General features: G+C 47.8%; 1 protein-coding gene across 6 annotated transcripts in view; it reads right to left on the bottom strand.

The window, feature by feature from the left end:
* Positions 1 to 1,693: 1,693 nt before the first annotated feature.
* MYO1H (myosin IH) overlaps positions 1,694 to 19,492 on the bottom strand; it is a 37,109-nt gene continuing 19,310 nt past the window's right edge. For 5 of the 6 annotated variants that reach the window (XM_057412979.1, XM_057412970.1, XM_057413001.1 and 2 more), the window contains 31 exons: positions 18,066 to 18,224; positions 17,705 to 17,820; positions 17,089 to 17,287; positions 16,782 to 16,862; positions 16,159 to 16,338; positions 15,286 to 15,384; positions 14,915 to 15,028; positions 14,552 to 14,623; positions 14,032 to 14,151; positions 13,663 to 13,730; positions 13,231 to 13,336; positions 12,870 to 12,950; positions 12,391 to 12,482; positions 10,718 to 10,812; positions 10,450 to 10,496; positions 10,131 to 10,211; positions 9,564 to 9,669; positions 9,145 to 9,262; positions 8,744 to 8,857; positions 8,296 to 8,372; positions 7,923 to 7,991; positions 7,386 to 7,470; positions 6,837 to 6,996; positions 6,502 to 6,585; positions 5,971 to 6,064; positions 5,442 to 5,497; positions 4,836 to 4,971; positions 4,401 to 4,468; positions 3,498 to 3,595; positions 2,452 to 2,551; positions 1,694 to 1,922 (listed from right to left, as the gene is read on the bottom strand). In XM_057412979.1, coding sequence (XP_057268962.1) covers positions 1,899 to 1,922; positions 2,452 to 2,551; positions 3,498 to 3,595; positions 4,401 to 4,468; positions 4,836 to 4,971; positions 5,442 to 5,497; positions 5,971 to 6,064; positions 6,502 to 6,585; positions 6,837 to 6,996; positions 7,386 to 7,470; positions 7,923 to 7,991; positions 8,296 to 8,372; positions 8,744 to 8,857; positions 9,145 to 9,262; positions 9,564 to 9,669; positions 10,131 to 10,211; positions 10,450 to 10,496; positions 10,718 to 10,812; positions 12,391 to 12,482; positions 12,870 to 12,950; positions 13,231 to 13,336; positions 13,663 to 13,730; positions 14,032 to 14,151; positions 14,552 to 14,623; positions 14,915 to 15,028; positions 15,286 to 15,384; positions 16,159 to 16,338; positions 16,782 to 16,862; positions 17,089 to 17,287; positions 17,705 to 17,820; positions 18,066 to 18,191 — 3,066 coding nt within the window. In that variant the 5' untranslated portion in view covers positions 18,192 to 18,224 and the 3' untranslated portion in view covers positions 1,694 to 1,898. Of the gene's footprint in view, positions 1,923 to 2,451; positions 2,552 to 3,497; positions 3,596 to 4,400; positions 4,469 to 4,835; positions 4,972 to 5,441; positions 5,498 to 5,970; positions 6,065 to 6,501; positions 6,586 to 6,836; positions 6,997 to 7,385; positions 7,471 to 7,922; positions 7,992 to 8,295; positions 8,373 to 8,743; positions 8,858 to 9,144; positions 9,263 to 9,563; positions 9,670 to 10,130; positions 10,212 to 10,449; positions 10,497 to 10,717; positions 10,813 to 12,390; positions 12,483 to 12,869; positions 12,951 to 13,230; positions 13,337 to 13,662; positions 13,731 to 14,031; positions 14,152 to 14,551; positions 14,624 to 14,914; positions 15,029 to 15,285; positions 15,385 to 16,158; positions 16,339 to 16,781; positions 16,863 to 17,088; positions 17,288 to 17,704; positions 17,821 to 18,065; positions 18,225 to 18,572; positions 18,602 to 19,492 lie in introns of those variants that run through there. The other variant, XM_057412985.1, reaches the window with a different exon arrangement.

The following is a 19,492-nucleotide window of genomic DNA, read 5'->3' as shown; positions in this document are numbered from 1 at the left end:
GGGTCCAGACCCTGCGCTGGCTGAAGCTGCTCAGTGTGACTGCTGTGTCCCAGCCGTTCCCTGTGCTCCTGCCCATCCCTCGCTGTAGCCCTGCAGCAAACCCTGCTCCCTTTGCTCACCCCACAGAGCTGGCTCTCCTGTGGGACAGGCCAGGCCGCCCCATCCTCAGCTGTGCTGAGCTGCCTGCTTCCAACACAGCACCCCCACACTGGCTGCTCAGACCAAACCCAGTCACATCCTGCAGCACGGGAGCAGGTTCAGCTCCAGGAGGTGACACCAGTGCTAAGCATCCGAGAGGTCCCAGCTCTGTGATTAACCTCTCTGTAAATAGGTTCTTAACTGGCTTCAGGAGTTCCTCGTTCAGGTTCTGCAGAAACCAGGGGATGATTCTGTTTGCTCCTTGTACAGCAGTTACAGAGCTGGGGTTCACTCACTCCAGGGGAGTTGGAGTAGTTTCAGGTTTGTTACTGCACTTATGGGCAGGCTCTGCCTTACCCTCCACGTGCTGTAGTTGAGCAGCAAAGATGTCCTCTGTCACCTTCGACCATCCTTTACCTGCTGGCCACTTGTCCTCAGGCTGTGGAGGGAGACTTTGTTAATGGCATTGCACAAATGCTCTCAGCTCTTGAGCCTTTTGACTGTAAATGGTTTTGCCTCCGCAGCTTCCAGGTGAAGGTGGGTGCAGGGCTGAGGTCCTGGCCATGAGCAGCCCTGGATCATCTGGTACTGCCACAGGTAACAGGGAGCACAGCCCTGGCTGCTTTGGTTCTCCAGCCCCACACACCAGACACCAGTAGTGACAGCACAGCAGTGTAGGGTGACTCAAGTCTTCTGTGTGGAAGTGATTTTGTCCAGCAGCAGCTTTAACCCTGGGTTCAATCTCCCATCAGGGTGTTCACTCCCACCTGTATCCATGTAGCTGTAGCACCAGTCTTACCTTAGAGCAAAGGGCAGGTAGATCCTTTCAGTCTTAATGGAGTTGTTCCGTCTCTCAGACAACAGCAGCAAATTCCTCTGTTCTGTACAATCATTCCCTCCTACTTTATACTTATGCACAGGAAAAGCTTCAGCTGCAGCTCAGTTTATGGTTGATGTTTGCAATATGTACTTTTTTTTAATGTAACACAATAAATTAGAAGATATTTCATATTTACATGGGGGTCACTTTATTGCTTGTCTGAAGCTGGCCTTGGGGTCCATGGAGCTGGAAGAAACAGCAGACATCATCCTCCCCCTGGTTTAGTTTGACCTCCCAGCAGAGAGCTGGGACTCTGCAGAGCCCAGGATGTGCAGGCTCTCAAAGTGCAGTTCCAGCCCAGGCAGAGCCGGAGCAGGAACTGCATCAGTTTGCCCCAACACGAAACAGCAGTGGAACAGCTTCCAAGTGGGAGGTGCAGAGAATTCCCACTTCCACCCGTCCCCTTGGCCACCTCAAGGGGACAGCAGTGCTAAAGGCTTTACCAGCCTGCCCCAGAGAAAAGGTGGTTTCAGACCAGAGTTGGGGCACTTCTGGTGAGCCGAGACTCAAGCACAGCCAGAGAAGCCTTCCTGCTCCTGTATTAACCCCTCCTGACTGGGCAGAGCTCTCACCTCATACTCAGTGCCTAGAGATGGACATTTTACATGTGGAACTGCAGGTTTCAGTTCCAATGCCTCCCTGTAGTTGTGTAATGAGCACCTTTGCTCACTGGAATGTTACAGCGAGATAACATCATTTATTTAGCTATATCAAATAGCTTTAAGCTATAAAAAAAGAGCCTAAAAGATGCAAGCAAACTCAAATCACAGCAGCCCTGTGGCATCACAGATCCCAGGGCAGGTGTGAGTGCTGGTCTCATCCTGCAGGCTCCTTTCTGCCCCTGGCCAAGACAGCAACCAGGAACAGGGACTGTTGCTCATCAAGACATTGCCTGGGTTGACACCTGGATGAGAAAAGGAAGGAGTCGTCAGATCAGGTACAAGTGTGATGCCCTTGAGATGTCCTGGCTCTGGGAAAAGAGGCTGTGTGGTTCTGTTCAGCAGCTGGCATGTAAAGTTACCCCTTTCATCTCCAGGCTGCAAGGACAGCTAATAGGTACCCCAAGGGGATTACATGGCCATGTGCAATTCCTCCATGGAGCTGTCAGCTAGCAGCATCACACACACTAAGCCCAGCAGTGAAGCACAAAGAATCACACCTTCCCCTGTTCCTCTGCCCATGCTAGCTGGGGAAAGCAAGCAGCAAGGTGCAAGGTGCAGTTCCCAATGCAGCCATGACCATCTATTACATGTTATCTTGCATAGGTAAGTACTAACTGAGTAGTTACATCGTGCACCTCTGCTCTGCAAGATGAATCCAGTCCTCCTGAACTCACCCAAAGGGCCCTTGCTGGAACCGAGCTGTGCTTTCTACAGGGGTTGAGCAGAGGAGAAAGCCCAAGTCACATTCCCAGGGCTTGGCTGAGGCCTTACCACTGTCAGTTGTCCAGTTTTGGCTTTGAAGACCTGAGACTCCTGCCCCACACTGAACACCATCGTCCCTTCCTTCCCCGAGCCAATGCGGAACTGAAGGCTGCAAATACAGGCAGAAGTACTCACTAGATGCTTTCCCTGCAATAGGCTTTACTCTTTATTTCTGTTCCCTTGGCAAAGCTCCTTAGATCAGAAGATCTGAGCCCCCCAGCTTACGTAGATTTCCTAACCAATTGCATTATAGCACCCGAGCCAGCAGGGTTGGATGAATGGAGCATCCTGCCTGCGCCAGGCATTTGAATTCTCCTGGAGCAATTAAGCACTAGAAGATAAGCAGATCTGACCTGGAGAAAACCACTGAACACACAATCTAATTACAACTGAAATGCAAAGGGCAGAGAGGAAAGCTGGAGCAGGAGCCCGGTTTCATGTGCCATTCTCAATTCAGGCAGAGATTTGAGAGACAGACTGCATCCACCTGCCCTTAGCTTGGTGGTGTGACCGAGAGGGGCCTGTGCTCCAATGTCACATTTCAGGGCCTTCTCAAGCTGCCAGGGAGAGGAGCATTTATCCTGAAGTGACCCAGGCTTTTCTCAGGCCGTGCTAATGGGATCTGCTGTAAAACCACTAAACCACAACCTCACCCCCAGGTCACGGCGGCAGAAGCCTGGAAAAAAAAGGGGTTTTAAACTACAGGCACCTATGATCAAGTTGATGTTTTAGGCAGTTGGGTCATGGGCAGAGCAGCACCAGCAAGGTGCAACCTCAACCAGCATAGAAGGAAGCTTCATCAGCATGGGACAGCCACAGCCTCTCTGGGCACCCTGTGCCAGTGCCTCAGCACCCTCACAGGGAAGAGCTTCTGCCTAAGAGCTCATCTCAGTCTCCCCTCTGGCAGGTTAAAGCCATTCCTCTGTTTGATTCAGCCCACAATGATCAGCTCAGGGCACTGTCTGCTGTGAATAGGTTTGACTTAAATAGTCCAGCCCAGGCTCTTCCCTAAAACCCACCCTGCAGGACACTGCCCATTGCACTGCCTTCCTTACCTTCCCTGCGCAACTTTAACGAGGTTTTGCTTATTGGCCAGCATGCAGAGCTTCGTGACCGTCTCAAAGACGTGCTCACACTGAAGGATCACATCTCCCTGGAACAAGAAAGAGGCACGAAGTCATCAGGTATTGCCCAGCACGTAAGGCACCCAGCAGCTGTGCAGAGAAACTCCTTTTAATGCTGGAGCAGTGGCTGCTGCGCAGAAGAGACAAATACCTACACAGCAATTACAACCACTGATACGTACATGGCTGTTGTAATTGCTGTGTAGAAGTCTAGTTTGTCAAATATCCTTTTGGAATCATAGAATCAAATCATAGAATAGTTAGGGTTGGAAAGGACCTTAAGATCATCCAGTTCCAACCCCGCTGCCATGGGCAGGGACACCTCACACTAAACCATGGCACCCAAGGCTTTGTCCAACCTGGCCTTGAACACTGCCAGGGATGGAGCATTCATAACCTCCCTGGGCAACCCATTCCAGTGCCTCAGCACCCTCACAGGAAAGAATCTCCTCCCTATAGCCAATCTAAATCTTTTAGAGGGACTATTCAGGATTTAGAGCAACTTGGGCTCCACAAAGCAGGTAAGGGAAGGCTTTCCTGGTGAGACAGCAAGAATGTAAAGGTCCAGCTGATTACAGAAGTAGTAAACATCAGCAACTGTGGAATCCCAGCATTTCGTAGGAAGATGAAAATCCCAAACTGGTTTGGGTTGGAAGGGACCTTAAAGCTCCTCCAGTTCCAACCCCTGCCACAGACAGGGACATCTTCCACTAGAGCAGCTTGCTCCAAGCCCTGTTCACAACCTGGCTTTGAGCACTGCCAGGGATGGGGCATTAATATATTAGATATTAATGCTATTAAACACATCAACTACAGGACCTGACTGTTATCTACCTTCTGTTTGTTGTCCTCAGGAACATGAATGACCACAATCCCATCGCTCAGGTTACTGGTGGAAATACCTTCAAAAGAAAAGCAGGAATTAGAGGGAAAACTGCCAAAGACAGTTCCAGGCCAGTGTTAGGGTGCTGCTCCTGCAGGGAGATCAACTCCAGCCTTCGTTTTGGGAATGCAGGAGGCAGAATGCATGTATTCCAGCCTGGACTGCAGTTCAGACAGTGGCAGGATGAAAAAATACCTAGAAAAGGGGGTGATGTGTGGGTTCCCCTCAATGCCAGCAGAAAGCAATCTCCTCCTGCCTTTAAGTATTTCAAACTGCATCCTCTTTCTCCTAACTTATACTCCAAGGACCTGCGTGCTGACACCCAAACAGAGTTTCAGAAGCCCCACATGCAGCAAGGGCAGACCCCCAGGGACTTCCACCCTTACCTTTCAGAGTGGCATAGTCTATCTTCTGCTTGATCTTGGCCATTTCCACCACATAGGCTGAGGACTGGGTCAGAACAAGGAGCCGGTCCCGTGCTTTGAACCCGTTCCTGTCGTACTTTATCACGGGGGTCACATACTGGAAACAACAAGTTGATATCAGCATCACTCAGTACCACAGGGTGCTGTGCTGGAGGCAGGCCAGCAAGGAGCAGCTCTGCACCCTGGAGCAGCAGAACCTCTGCTGACAGCAGTCTGCTTTCTTTCCACTTGGACATTCAGATGGCAGAACGATGCTGTGAGAAAGATGGTTTCCTTGTGCCCTCTATGCTGTGACCATGGGAAGTGCAGCACACACCTACACTGCTGCAGCCCCTATAGGGTTTAGTGATGCTTTTTAAGCATTTATTAAGAGGAATCTGAAGCAATTTGTGTCCAGGTGCATTTTGAGACCTGCCTCCAGTTTAAGAACAAGGACACACTCTCCACACTGCTATTGCATGGCTGCAAGGCAGCCTCAGGCACTATAGAGCACCCAATACTGTGTGACCAGCCAGCTCCAGGGAAGCTGCTTCAAGGGCTGCTGTGCTGCAGCTCTCTTTCCCTTACCTTGATCTTCTCACCGTGGAGGAGCTGCAGCACTTTGGGGTTTATGTCATTCTCTTCTGAGGAGCAAACCAGAAAGATAAACTTGAGTGCAGGTGACAGGCACCATTCGCACCAGCACAGCTGCAGAGAGCTGCACTCATGGTCTTCATCCCACTGTCCTTGTCCCCTTGGTACCCTCCCCTCTTCTGAACTGGGGGTTCCAGCTGCTCCCAAACCCATGTCTGTGATTCTTCCTGCCTGACAAGGCATTCACACGGGGGGTTCAGGCCCTGGCACAGGAGGGCTCATGCCAAGAGGCATGCTGAATATCTATCCCTTCTACCCAGCTCTCTGGGAGCTTCCAAGGACCCAGCATTGCACCCACACCACTGAACTCAGGACAGCCACAGAGGAAGGGAACTCGAATGGTCAGGCCCAAAGGTGATGCTGTCTTTGCCAGATGGGAATTTCTCCTGGAAGCCAAGTCTGTTCTGTCAGGAATGTTCCTGAGCAAGGAGCTGTGCTCCTCAGGGCTTTGGGGTGCACTCACTCAGGCGGGTGTCTGCGAACGGCTGGTTGATGCTCTGCACGTAGCCCTCCTTCTTCCCTCGGAAAACGGCGCTTGTCACCACCTTCTGCTCTAACTGTTTGGAGAAGGAGCAGCCTTTATCCTCCTGGAGTTTCTCCATCAGGAGCATCAGCAGTTGTGCCACAGACACCATTCCCCCTCATGCAGGACCTACCCGATGTGAGCTGCCTTTCTTCCCACACCTTTAGGTCGTTCCCATTTCATACCACATAAAGGGGTAGCGGGGACTAAAGAGCCCTACATGTTTTTCTTATTTATGGATCTTTCCCATTACATGAAGTGCAGTTTTCATTCCATAAAGGTAAGACCCACGGGTCTGTAGAACCACACTGTGCATTGCCAGGGCCGCTGAAGCCAACACCAGGCTCAGGAGTACTCACTCAGTGGGAGGAGCAGCCGTGTGCAGCCTGCCTTTCAGACAGTTGAGGGCGCAGATGTCCCACCTGCACAGCCCGTTTTAACTCACACATTCACATTCCACGTATCACTTACCTGCACTTTCCTCTCAGCAGTAACACCTCGGCAGTATTTCCTCACTAGGTTCCTAATGCAGATCTTCTGTAGCATCTCAGATGTCTACGTTAAGGAAAAGAAAACAGCAGCGAGGTTGTGCCAGCAGCTCCTGCTGCAGTCCTGGCAGACACTCACTCAGTGCAAGCTGGTTTTTAACATCAAGTTACAACTCCGTTTGAGCTCCCCCAGCCCAGAGAGCTGCCTACAAGGAGCACTGGTACCAGAGCAGGGCTGATGCCCACCAAGCAGTTGAGTCATTTCTAGAGTTACTAAAAGCCACCTTCACCTCTCCCAAAGCCTGCAGCAATCCTCACCTCTTCCAGGATGGATGGAGGCTGGAGCCAGCTCTTGTCCAAGACGTTTTTTGGGATGTGGTCTCTGAGCTTCATCAAGTACTTGTACTGCACAAGCCTCACAAATTCAATGTTCTCTGGGCAAAGGGGCTTCTTCCGATTGATGAAGCCATTTATGAACCTACAGAGAATTCAGAACCAGAGCTTACAGGTTACTTCCAGAAAGCAATGGAAGTGAAGGACAAGTCACAGAAGGCAGAAAACGGGCACAGATCATTGAGGCTGCCTCAGGTACACTGCCACCTGTGTTACAGCAGTGGAAACCTTCAGCTTTATAGCATTCCAAATGAATTTGTGGAAGTCAGAATTGATGAAGATGTGACAGGCATTTCTGACCAACCCCATCTGGCAACTGTCCTCACTGCAGTGGTACCTTAGAAACGGGGGGTGAAGGAGATGGTTTTGACTCACTGCACTGCAGGTATTCCAGATTCATTGTCCAGAGACCATCACCACGCTGTGACCCACCACCCACCGCCCTCCCCACAACCACCACGCAGTGATAGTTACTTCCTGATTATCTGAACTGCCCACGTCCTCCTTTTGGCCTCTTTCCGTGCCAGCACTCCTCGCCAACACGCCTCCAGCTTGATAGCTGCAAGAATTCATCAGGTCCTTGTGTTAGTATCAGAGCTCTGGAGCTATACTACCCTTTAAGTTCACACAGCAGAGGTTACAGCTGGCTCTTCTGCAGCTCTTCCCATTAGCTGGTCTTTACAGTAAGAAGAACTTCTTCTCCACTCTAACTGGCTGACCCAGCATCCCCTGCACCCTAGAACTCTGCGTTGAGATGGTGCCAGCCTCCTGCTGTCCCCCATCCACAGCAAATAGCCCATCTCAGAAAGCTGCCCTTTGAGCTACTCAGAGCTAAACAGAGCTAAAGGGACCTCTGTGAATGCTCTTCACATGGGCATCCCCTGCCTCTCACCCCAACACCCACAGCCCTGAGGGGAAGCTGCAAGTGGTATCTGCAGCAGTGTGGATTCCTGACCTCCCAAAGCTACAAACATAGCCCCAGAAGAGAATCCTCAATTCCAGAGCCCATACCTGCTTCTCTCTTCTTCAGGTACTCCCTTTTCCCAAGGAAGCCTTTGTATTTGGCCTGTAGCCTTGAAACTGGCAAAAAGAGGAGGAAAAAAAAAGCAGAGATGTTGCTCATGATAGGGGATGGAACTGGATGATCTTTAAGGTCCCTTCCCACCCAAACCATTCTAGGATTCAGAAGCTGTGCTCCCAGCAATCAGACACTGATTGCAGCCAAGGCAGAGGAGGGTCTGCACAGTCCCTGAGGAACAGAGGTGCCAAAGCACCAACAGGACCAAAAATAGACTGTGCAGGTAAATGTGCCCTGAGGCAGCTCCATGGCATTTCTGCATTTCAAGCTTCAGTTATACACAGATAAAGGGAGTGGGAAACGTACTTAACAAGTGCTTTCTGATTTCAAATGCATCTTCAGTAGCAAACAGAGTCTTTGGGAAACGAATGAAGATTTTGGTTCTGAAAGAGAGATCATGAACAGCTTATTGCCAGGGAGCCACGGTTTCAGCTGCCCTAACCAGGCTCAGAGTCCTCCAACCCACCACAGTGCTAATGAGTTACATCTCCTCCTGCAACCTCTTCATTTGTCTGGCTGGCACATCCTAAAAGGGTGCCAAGGGCTTGGAAAAGGGTGGCAGGGAGAGGGTAGGAAGCAAAACCCCAGTTACTGCACAAGGCCCCAGGTGCCCTGGAAGGTGCAGTGTGGAGACTTCTGCCTCTACACAACTTGTATTCTCAAGCCATAGGTTGAAGATGATGTTAAAGAGAATCAAATCTAGGAAGCACCACACAACTGAGCAGCAGAGGTCACAGCCAGAGAAAGGATTTACCTTCCTAATTTGTATTCCTCAGGCTTGTAACCAAGATGCTTGATAAGCCTCTCCACACCCTCAACTGCTGGCCCATGCCAGTGTGGCCACGTAGCTGGACAGAGAGATTTATACCTGGAAGATCAGCAAGAGATCAACACAAGTGACTTGATGCTTGAAGAACTCCTTCCTGAACCTTTTCTCCCCCAGATTCCTAGTGCTTTATCCAAAGCAGAGGATGCCAAAGCAGGACAAACTAGATACAGACAGAAGACGCACACTAAGGTTATTTCTGAAGCAGAACAGTGTCTGCTGACACCTCCACATCTCCTACTGCTGGGACGTGCCTTTCAACAGGCCTTGCTCTGGGGCCCTCGCAGGAGGACAGGTTTACCTGGCCATAAGGCAGCAGTTCCACTCACCTTTGCAGGAAGAGCTCGTACTTGCGCCGGTAGGCAAAGCCGGCGCGTCTCACCCGCAAGTGCTCCATCAGGCCCAGGTACTTCACCTGGTGACGGATCAGGAAATCATCAAACTTCCCTGCAGCAAGAACACGCATTCAGTGGGAAATACCGAGTGTGGAAGCTCCCTCCCTTAGAATCATAGAATGGTTTGGGTTGGAAAGGACCTTAAGATCATTCAGTTCCAACCCCCCCGCCATGGGCAGGGACACCTCACACTAAACCATGGCACCCAAGGCTTCATCCATGTATTGACATAAATAAGGAAGGGGTATGTACACACCACAGAGTGTGTATACATATACACTGTGTGCCTAGCTATAAGTTAAAGTCTCCCTCACTTCCTTCATCTCAATTGTGTCACCAGCCCAATGCCTTACCAGGCTCCTTGTTGTCGTTTGGTTTAATGCATCGGACATAGGAAGGCTCCTTGGACATCAGGATTTCTATAAGACTCATCAGACTCGTTTTGAACTGCGTTGCAACCTAAGATGACAATGGAAGAACTTCCTTAGCTTTGGAGCTCACGGCTGCAGTAACTGCAATCAACTCATTCCCCTACTCTCATCTTAAAAATAAGCAAAAGGCTGGCGCATGCATTAGGACCACAGAGCTTCTGAAGCACAGTCAGGTGCAAGTCACCTGGACAGAGTGCTTAGCTGGAAGATCTGAACCTCTGCCATGCAGCTGGACATGGAAGGCAGCACTTCAGAACCCAACTACTGCTGGCTGCTAGGCACAGGGCTAATTTTGGAAGGATGCATTAATAACAGCATTAAGGTATGTCACTTTGCTAGCTGCTGTCTCATCAGTATCAACCACCACGATTATAACACCAGCAAAATTAATAATCCACCGAGTTCAGGACTAAGGACAGGATCAGCAGTTAAAGCAAGACTTGGGAAGCTGAGTTTCTATTTAAAGGTAAGACTAAAGATGAAACTCACAGTCTCTGGTCTCCTCCTGTTGTCGAGTTCTGATAGCAAGAAGCAGTCCCTGAGGATGCCATTTTTAGAGTTGCACAGCACCTGGAACAGGAGAAATAGGAGAAAATTAAAAGCTGCCTTATTTAGCAGCTGTGCTATTCCTGCTGTGAGGTTGCTACGCTGGAGCAGCACAGCTGTAAGGACACACAGGTAGGTGCCTAAAGAACAGTGCTAAGAGAAATACACATTCTTGTTTGCTACAGAGATTAAATGCATCTGCAAAACATTTCTTATTGAAGCATGATGATTTAAGTTAACAGCATCCCATTTCTGTCCTTACCTCTTTCAGGTTTCTGTACAACAGATCATTATTCTTCTCCAGAAATCCTGAAGAAGAAAAAGTAGTTTGATTCGTTTGGAGGCCACACGCTTCAGCACAAAACCTGGATATTTATATCCACAAAATTCTCACTGCATTCACATTTAAGACTTCCAAGTAACAGTACCCTCAGAGGGCAGGTATGTTGTAATTCATCTTCCCGTCATCACCTCCCAGATTGGCTTAAAAGCACAGGTAACTTCTAGGCAAGCTCTGTGCTCACACTTACCAACAGCACAGTAAGTGACTTCTCCTGCGTAGTGAAGGAGGCGGAAATCCACCCAGTCAATGGATTTCCGTGTTTTCTGGTCTGCAAGCTTGCGACTGTGGGGAAAACACACAGAAAACCAAGAGAAAAAGGAGCAGACGGACTTCTTCAGCTTGTAGAAAAGCACCTGCATGAAGAGCAGCTGTAGGACAGCTGGAAATCTAGTGTTTGTTCCTACTGATGTGGCTCCAACTATGCAGTTACAGCCCAGAATCAAGTCATCATCTACCTGCCCGTTCTGACCAGCTACCAGCAGAGAATGGGAGCCAGCTACCATAAACTCCTCAGGGTACCTGTGACCTATCCATTGCCTTTTGGCAACAATCACCCTTTCCAGAAGTATTAGCATTTCTTCTCATGACAAGCATTTAATATTTCTTCATCACCTACATGAGGAAAAGATAATCAGCTTCCTCCAAGTGAAACTGGTGGGGGAGGATTGTTTGGGACATTTTGCCCTGAAGCAAGAACCCAAATAAGAGCAGGAATCACAATGTCTAAGAACAGCAGGAAAGGTTTGGAAAGCAAGGACTCCTGGGGAAAAAAGGAGAACAAAGGAAAAAGAGCAACTTAACAGTTTAAGTTTCAGCTTTGTAAGCAACCACTAACAGCAGAGCTGCGTGTCACAACAGCACGAGCACAAAGTTCCCTTCCCCTGCCAAGTACAGAGCCTGCTTAAGAAGCTCTAGCTCCGTTTCAAGCTTTTAATCAGGCAGAACAGTATTAAGGCACATTGTGGTGACAAGGAAGTTGGCTACAAATTCACCACTTGGCTGTGATGAACTTCAGAGATGTAAAAACAGTGACAGTTCAGCAGTGTGGCTCTGAACCGATGGCTTGTCAAAGCCTTTCAGTAGGCTTCTGCTGGGAATTGCCAGAACAGCCCCATGCCAATGTGCTTATCAGCCACCAAAACTGAATCTGAAAACACTGGAGACCAAGTATTACCCAAAATGCCACCCACTGGGCCCCCAGCATAAGGACATGGATCTGCTGGAGCAAGTCCAGAAGACGCCATGGAGATGCTCCAAGGGCTGGAGCACCTCTCCTATGGAGATAGGCTGAGAGAGCTAGGCTTGTCCAGCCTGGAGAAGAGAAGGCTCCAGGGAGACCTTACAGCAGCTCAGTGCTACAAGAAACCTGGAAAGGGGCTTTGGACAAGGGCCTGTAGGGACAGGACAATGGGAATGGCTTTGACCTGGCAAAGAGGACACCGAGATGAGCTCTTAGGCAGAAGCTCTTCCCTGTGAGAACTGAGGCACTGGCACAGGGTGCCCAGAGAAGCTGTGGCTGCCCCATCCCTGGCAGTGCTCAAGGCCAGGTTGGACACAGGGGCTTGGAGCAAGCTGCTCTAGAGGAAGGGGTCCCTGCCCGTTGGCAGGGGGCTGGAACTGGATGAGCTTTAGCCCAGGCTCAAAGATCAGCATCAGAGTAGTAAGAGAGCCAGGAAGCCCAGCCTCCCCAACACCTCAGGTCATACTCTACCAGCATAGCACAGCACAGCACTATATAGTGGAGAGGCTGCTTGATTTTCTTTGGGACAAAGCAAAACTTGTTCCCTCCCCAGTACTCTGTTATGGGTAAGGAATTGGAGGAGTTTTGTGTGTGGCAGGATACAGAGTGTAAATGCATACGTCACGAAGTGGGCATGATCTCCTACTTTCTCTTCCAGCTTTTCCAAGAAGCTCAAATCAGTTGCTTCACCAGGTCGTAAGCATTCTTCATCCTGGAACAGCAGGCACCGGGTCAAACTCTGCTCTGAGCAGACTACTCCCTCCTCACTAATGTTTAGTACAACCTTGTTATGCAAAACCAAAGTGCTTGGTTACAATTCGACATGGGTTCTATCTTATACAAGCAACTTCCTAGTTAAGGAAATGCCCTTCTTAAGCATCAGAGTTGCTGTGGAAGCAGCATATTACCTTTAATCCCCATAGCTCTAGCAAGCAGATCCTCTACCTTAATCTTCTGGGTCTTTGTTTGCAAGACCTATCTGTTTACATCCTGACTAATGCAGGCCCATCACATAACTAGAGGAAAAATATGATTATGGACCATTACAGTAGGGCACAGGCACATGTTTTAATTTAAACAGCACAAACTCTGTTCTTACCAGAATGGAGATTATTCCTTTATGCTTCTGCTCAACCAAGTCACAGATGATCTTGTTGTTAAAATATGGAATTGGTTCCCACTGGCAAAGGAAAAAAGGAAGAAGAAGTTTAGAGGAAGATCTTCTTGTTGCAATTTCTAAAGTTCTTCAGAGCCAGGTTCCAATCCCACTAAAGAGAAGTTTAGTTACACTGCAAAAGGGTTACAGAATGAGACCCACCGTCTTATAAATACTATCTTATGCTTCCCACATGAACAATGCAAACTGAAAGAAGCAGAATGCCTTCTTCATTGATGATCAAAGGCATTCAGTGTAATGGCACTTCAAAGGAAAAAGGAACAGGGAAAAAATAAGAAGTTACCTCTATTCCTTCCAGTTCATACTCCTCCTGCTCTGCTTTCAAGGTCATCTCAATCAACAGCTGCTGGAGCTTCTCATTACAGTAATTAATGCAGAACTGCTCAAAGCTTCAGAAGGGCCAAGTGAGCATTAGTTTATTTCATACCCAATTCTACTTCTCCCACCACGTACTGTTTTCAAGTCAAACAACCCACTAGTATACAGGTCAAACCCACACAATCCTTCCATGCTGTTGTAGTAATGGCTCAAGTCAAAGCAAGCAGCCCAAGCTAAAGCTTTCAGCAGGGGGGCAGCTAAACCAGCGCTCCCAGATTTTGCAGCCACCCCTATCTTGCATTGCTGGGGTAAGAGTAGACTCAAGAAGCCATGTAGGACTCCAGCACATGCCCCACCAGCAAAAGAGGTTACCCTAAGCCTCAGGAACAGCTATTACCTGTTTGTATCCAGCACTTCAAAGCCATAGATATCCAGCAGGCCAATAACTGTTTTCTGAGTTGAATCCTGTTAAAGACATCATTGCTCTGTAATTGCTACTTCAGCTGATGCTTCTTCCCTGCACATTTCATGTTTCTTTCACCTAAATCTTAGGTGTCCTATGCCAATGGAGTAGCCACTTTAAAGCAAGTAATGACCTCCTAAAACTGTTTAAAACACCACCTTCCACACCCAACTAAGCAGTGGTCCAGCTCAGTGCTGTGGGATGTCCCTACATCAATTATATTTGCTGATGAGGGCTGTAGGGCCTCTGCTCAGTGTGTGAGGGGCACTTAGCATCCAGGAGGACACTGGACCAGAAACCAACCTTGTTGGCCAGGGAGCCGTTGATTTTGTTGACCAGCCAAGTGAACGTTCGTCCATAAATCGCCTTTGCCGCTGCATCCCGAGCATAGAACGCCAGATCCACGTTCAATGGGCTTAGGACCTGAAGATAAGATATGCCAGAGATGAGAAACACCCCAGATGACCAGAGAAAGCTTAAAGACCAGTTTTTACCAGTGCTTTTCTCTGTTTATGCAGCCCAGTTTCCCTAAAAGCACTCTAGGGACTAAACAAAAGGAAACTGCTTGGCTCAGATAAAGCTGCCTGCAAGTCCCTGTGCCCAGCTTTTTCACAGCTACTACCTTGTTCAGCAGCAGAACTCTAATAATGGGAATACGATTTGATTTAGCATCTTGGGCTGGAAGAGGAAGGTGATACGGAGGAAGAAAGACAGCCAGAGCGATCTGGTTTTGCTGTAACACTGCTAAGAACAGAGCTCCTCATCCATCAGCACCACTAGCTGGGCCCCCAGCTGCCTGGGGTCACCCAGGATCACTCCCTACCTCTTCGGATCTGGCTTCGATCTTCCGATTGGTGAGAGCTTCCTGAAGAATGGACAAGTGCACACCCAGCAGCTGCAGAAAGAGAAACACCTGCACTCAGAGCATGGCCAGCAGGAGGCTTTAAATAAGCAGTACTGTGTGATCAGTAGAGGATAACCCCCCAGTCCATTCCCAGTTAGACTCATCTTTGAGCAACAATAAGTTTCAGGGAGACATGCTATGGAGAAAAGGGACCCTACAATTCCAGACAGCTTATAACAACAGCTGGGTATTTATACATCAATTCTGCTTTTGGGAACAGATGTTTTTCTCCTTAAAACACAGCAAGGTTAAGGCTTTCTTCACAGCACTTGCAATATTGACCTTTGAAATCCATTTGATCTGCGTGCCATCGCGAATGATGGCATGTCCATTGCTGTCTTCTTCAAACTGAATGTTCCCAAGGTGCAGGACACTGGCAACAATTCCAAAGAGATGCTAGTAATGAGAGATACACCATTAGAAAACAGATTCCCACAGCTCCATGGGACGGTACTAATATCTTTCCTACACATGCTCACAAAGAATATTGGCTCTCCACCCACCCCCTCCCTAAACCCCTCCAAAACAATGTCCCATTCTGTCCTTAACACCTCTTCCAAGCAAAGCCCCTTCCATTACTCTTAAGGAAAGACAGCAGTGCACTCCTCACTTAAATTCCCTTTGGCAGGCTCAGTCCCCTTTAGCACACATACCTCTATATCTTTCTCAGTGAAATCAATGATGGAAAAAGCTTTGCGGACTATTTTCCAGTCATTCTTGTCATTAATAGAAAACACTTTGGCACATCGACCCTGTAGGGTAAAAGACAGATGAAGTAGTACAATTCACTGGCAAAGCAATTTTATTATCAGCAGCATACTACTGGGCATACTGCTTCCATTCCCAGTTTCCTCAGCCTGTACAGATGCAGTCTGTAATTAGCTAGCAAGTTTAGTTCATGCCTGCTAATCCTGAAAGGGGCTCATTAGATCAGATCTTTCAGCTTATACTTAAAACTTCCGTTAACTTGAAGCATTGAGCTTGGATGGTGAATACCATAAAGTCTTATGAAGAGCTTGAGCTCTTTATGGTAATAAAATCTTCTGCCCAAGTATTCTTCACTAATAAGGAGGAAAGAAAACTAAGAGCACTATTATAAAGCGAGCTGTATTCTGCATAACCATACTAATATGAGGTCCATAAATCCCAAAAAGCTCATTTTACACCAGGTTCTGACATAAAAGCCTTAGAAGAGATGCCTTTATACAGTATGTAAGTTGCAGACAGTACTTTACTGCTAGCAGCTCAGACAACTCTTCTCAATGAATCAAGAAGCATCGTGACCAGACTAGGGGGAGCTAGGGTCATTAAAGGGTTTGGTGACACTGGTTTTAAAGCACATTCTCACAGCAGCAGTACAGATGGCACTAGTAAGCCATTCTGTACACACAGAACACAGGGAATTCACCAGGGTTCTTGCTAATGGTAGCAGCTCAGCAGCACACTCAGCATGTGGGGAAAGCTGCATTTGCAACCCTCACAGTTCTAGATGTAAGATGTACAGAGGGGGCCAAGCTCTCACTGACCTGGATGAGATATGCGTACTTCTGGGGGTTGCGCTCCAGCCCAAGCCAGCAAAGAAGATCCTTGTCTCCACCCTCTAGTAACTGGTAGAAGATATGGAAGTTCCTTTCTCCATGATTCTGGTGGACAACTCTGGATTTCTCAATTAAGTAACTGAGGATGTGTCCTCCTACTGGAGCTCCCTGCCAGGACAAAGCAGCCACATCAGCACCAGCCGATATAAATTATACCAATTATAACATCATTGTGACAGCTGTTTCTTTACACCCAGGAACAAGGAGCAGCATCAGGAATAGCATGTTTTTTACCTGCCATTCTTTGTTTAAGAGTTAGCATACAAGAGCAGTACAAGCTGTTTCTTAAGAGTTTGCTGTCCTTCCAGTGCAGCTTGTGCTTTACAACAGCCTGCATTAGCTTTCCACAGAGCACTGGCAGCATTGCCAGTAATGTAGGAAGCTTTCAGGATGTATAAGTAGTCACCTTACTTGAAAAATGCAAGGCCTGTAAAAATAGGGTCAGAAATCTGCACCTTAAGTCTTAATAAATCCTGTGCTGCCTGGTGAGCATCCAAGAAATTCACTGATCCAGCTTGTTTTAATAGCTGCTCCGTTAAGTTTGTTCTCACCTTAAAATCAAATTGGATATCCATGTATTTCCCAAATCTACTCGAGTTGTCATTACGCAGAGTTTTTGCGTTTCCAAAAGCCTGGGGATGAATAGATACATCAAGTCACTTCTCATCTCACTGAGAGCCTGACCCCCGTGACGGGGCAAAGTTCCAACACCAAAGATTTGCTGAGTCCCGCTACTGACTTGAGTGGGATTAAAGAAATACAAACTAATGTATTCCCCTGGCTTTAATGTGGGATTCAGCTGAACAAATTACTGTTATTCTTTCTTACAAGACATTTCGTACCTTTATTTAGTTTTACCTCAAGAACAGGGTTGGAAAGTAGCAGACGATCACGGACGATCTGCAGCTGCTCCGTAGTTGGACAGGTAACTGCATAATACTGCAAGATCTTCTTGGATGCTTCTGTCTTCCCAGCTCCACTCTCCCCGGAGATGAGGATGAAATGGTTGTTGTACTCGCTGCACATCACCCGGTAGGCATTGTCAGCTATGGCATATCTGAACAAGGATCACAAGCAGCATTCAGGGGAGAAGCAGCCAGAAAAGGCAACAGGAGACAGTGTCAATGGTTTTTCAGCAGTACATTATCAGTACTGGACATGATGGGAAAGCAGAGCTTAAGATGTGAGCCTGACTCAAGGTCTCATAGTAAGACACAGTCTGGGTTTGAGAGACAGATAGGGCTTGTTCCTTTCCTTCTGTTGCTGTAGGACTGATACATGCTGAATGTATTCCTGGTGAATTTCAGTAAAGGGAAGATCTCAACTTCCTCTGATAGAGGCAGACCACATGTAATGAGGAGGTCTAGTCTGCCCATAACTCAGTGTGTACAAGCAACAAAGATGTGTATCCACAAGTGTCACAGAGAAAACCCAATTCATTCATACAAACTGAAATCTTAAGGGATCTACTTACAGATGTGGTGGCAGTTCAAAAAAGTTCACCCCTCGATAAAGCTGCATCTGTGTCACTGTGTAGATATCCAGCTCTTTGTAAGGGTTGACAGACACCAGGAGAGTACCAATGTATGTCTGCAGGGAGAAAAAATACATACGGGAGGAAACCTGTCCCATCACTTGAATGATGGCTCCCAAAAGAGGAGTCAAATAAATGCTGTAAGCCAATCCATCACCTCAGGGCTGCTGAGAAAATGGACACTGCTCCAAAGCCGCCTTAGTTTGACTGTGAAATACTCAGCACTTCTCAGACGAGCAAGGCCACACCTAGAGGCACTTCACCTGCTCCAGGCTATGTGAACCCCCACGACAGCACTTACATAGATGAGGTTCTCCTGGTAGCGCTTGCGAAGGTTGCTCAGGAAGGCTGCCTCACTGGTGTGCGAGTCCAGAAGCACAAAGTCCTGCACCCCGACTCTGTCCCGGGCTATCAGAGCCCCTTCCATGTTTGCATCAGTGTTATCTTCCACTTCTTCTTTCTACAACAAAGCAGGGATGATCAGAATTGGGTCCTCTGGGGGGAAAAGGATTAATCCGGCAGTACTGCTCCGCACAAGACTGCTTCATTATTCCCAGTGCCGTCCACAAGCAGATGGAAGTTAACTGTCAGGGCTGGGCAGCAGATGTCCCCACACACCAGCAAGAGAGCTGGGCATGTCACAAAGCCACTCAAAGCGGTGAAACAGCGATTTGGGTACAGTTCCACCTTTCCCAGCCCTTCCCCAAAGCCTGAAGGCTGCAGAAAGGACGGCAGTGACAAAACACAATCTTTTGCACGCTCCACTTGAGAGGCTGTATCATGGAAGTTAACTTTATACTGAAGATACTGCTGAGCATGAAGCTCTTGTTTCCCAGGCTGCAAGGATAAATAGCCTGCTTTTATTTCATTAAATCAAGCTGATATATTCTGTTTGTCTATTTGCTACATGAAGCTTCTTTATACAATAAGTATATAAGAATATACTTATTGTAATGGGTATATTGTAATATTAGGGTATTAATAATAATATACTAATATAATAATAATATACTTATTACAACAAGTGTTTCTTAAGTGGGTTTTTGTCAGGGTTTATTTGTTTTTTAAAGACACCAGGATTACACAGTTCAGAGGGAGATTCCTACCTTAACACCAACCCCAGCTTCAGAGGTAGGCTTTTGGGATGTTCCTGCCTAGCACTGGTGAAAGCTGACAGCGCTGTGGACGCTAAGGGTTGGTGGATTTAGAAGCAGGGTTCCACTAAAAAGAAGAGCAAAGGCCCCAACACACGATAATCTTTATGGGGGGAGTTTAGAAGGTCAGCTCTTAAACAGGAATTTTAATGTTAGTCTCATTTTTAGTACAGCTTGTCCTTAATATTCACAATGAAAACCAAGAACTTCTAATTGAGTGTGACCTAAGCAGCACAGAGCTCTAACCATAGCACAGTCGGTCATAGCCCAGTGGTTGCCCGATGCTAGAGTTTGTTGTTTTACCAGATAGAAAGGCTAGAAACAACTGGAGGTGGATGTGTCCTTCTGAGAAAGCACCCAGGACAAGCTGGACAAGAGACTTTTACCTTCTCTCCAAGCAGGAAGAGTGAAAGCATAAGCCTGAAAGCACAGTGGCCATCTACCTGATCAGGTTTCCTTAACCCAGTTCTCTCACTCGTATGTTAATTGGGAAGTGACACTGTTCCCATTAAACAAAAATCCCAGCACTTTGTGCTCAGATTTTGACAGTATTTTGCTGTTGCTGAGGTCAGGA

The sequence above is a fragment of the Pezoporus wallicus genome, unplaced genomic scaffold (genome assembly GCF_028554395.1).
Source record: "Pezoporus wallicus isolate ANWC-B61680 ecotype Strahan unplaced genomic scaffold, APGP_CSIRO_Pwel_v1 contig_13850, whole genome shotgun sequence".
In the NCBI taxonomy this organism is placed as follows: Eukaryota; Metazoa; Chordata; class Aves; order Psittaciformes; family Psittacidae; genus Pezoporus; species Pezoporus wallicus.
The sequence above is the reverse complement of the archived record's forward strand: the minus strand, read 5'-3'. Positions and strand labels throughout refer to the sequence as shown.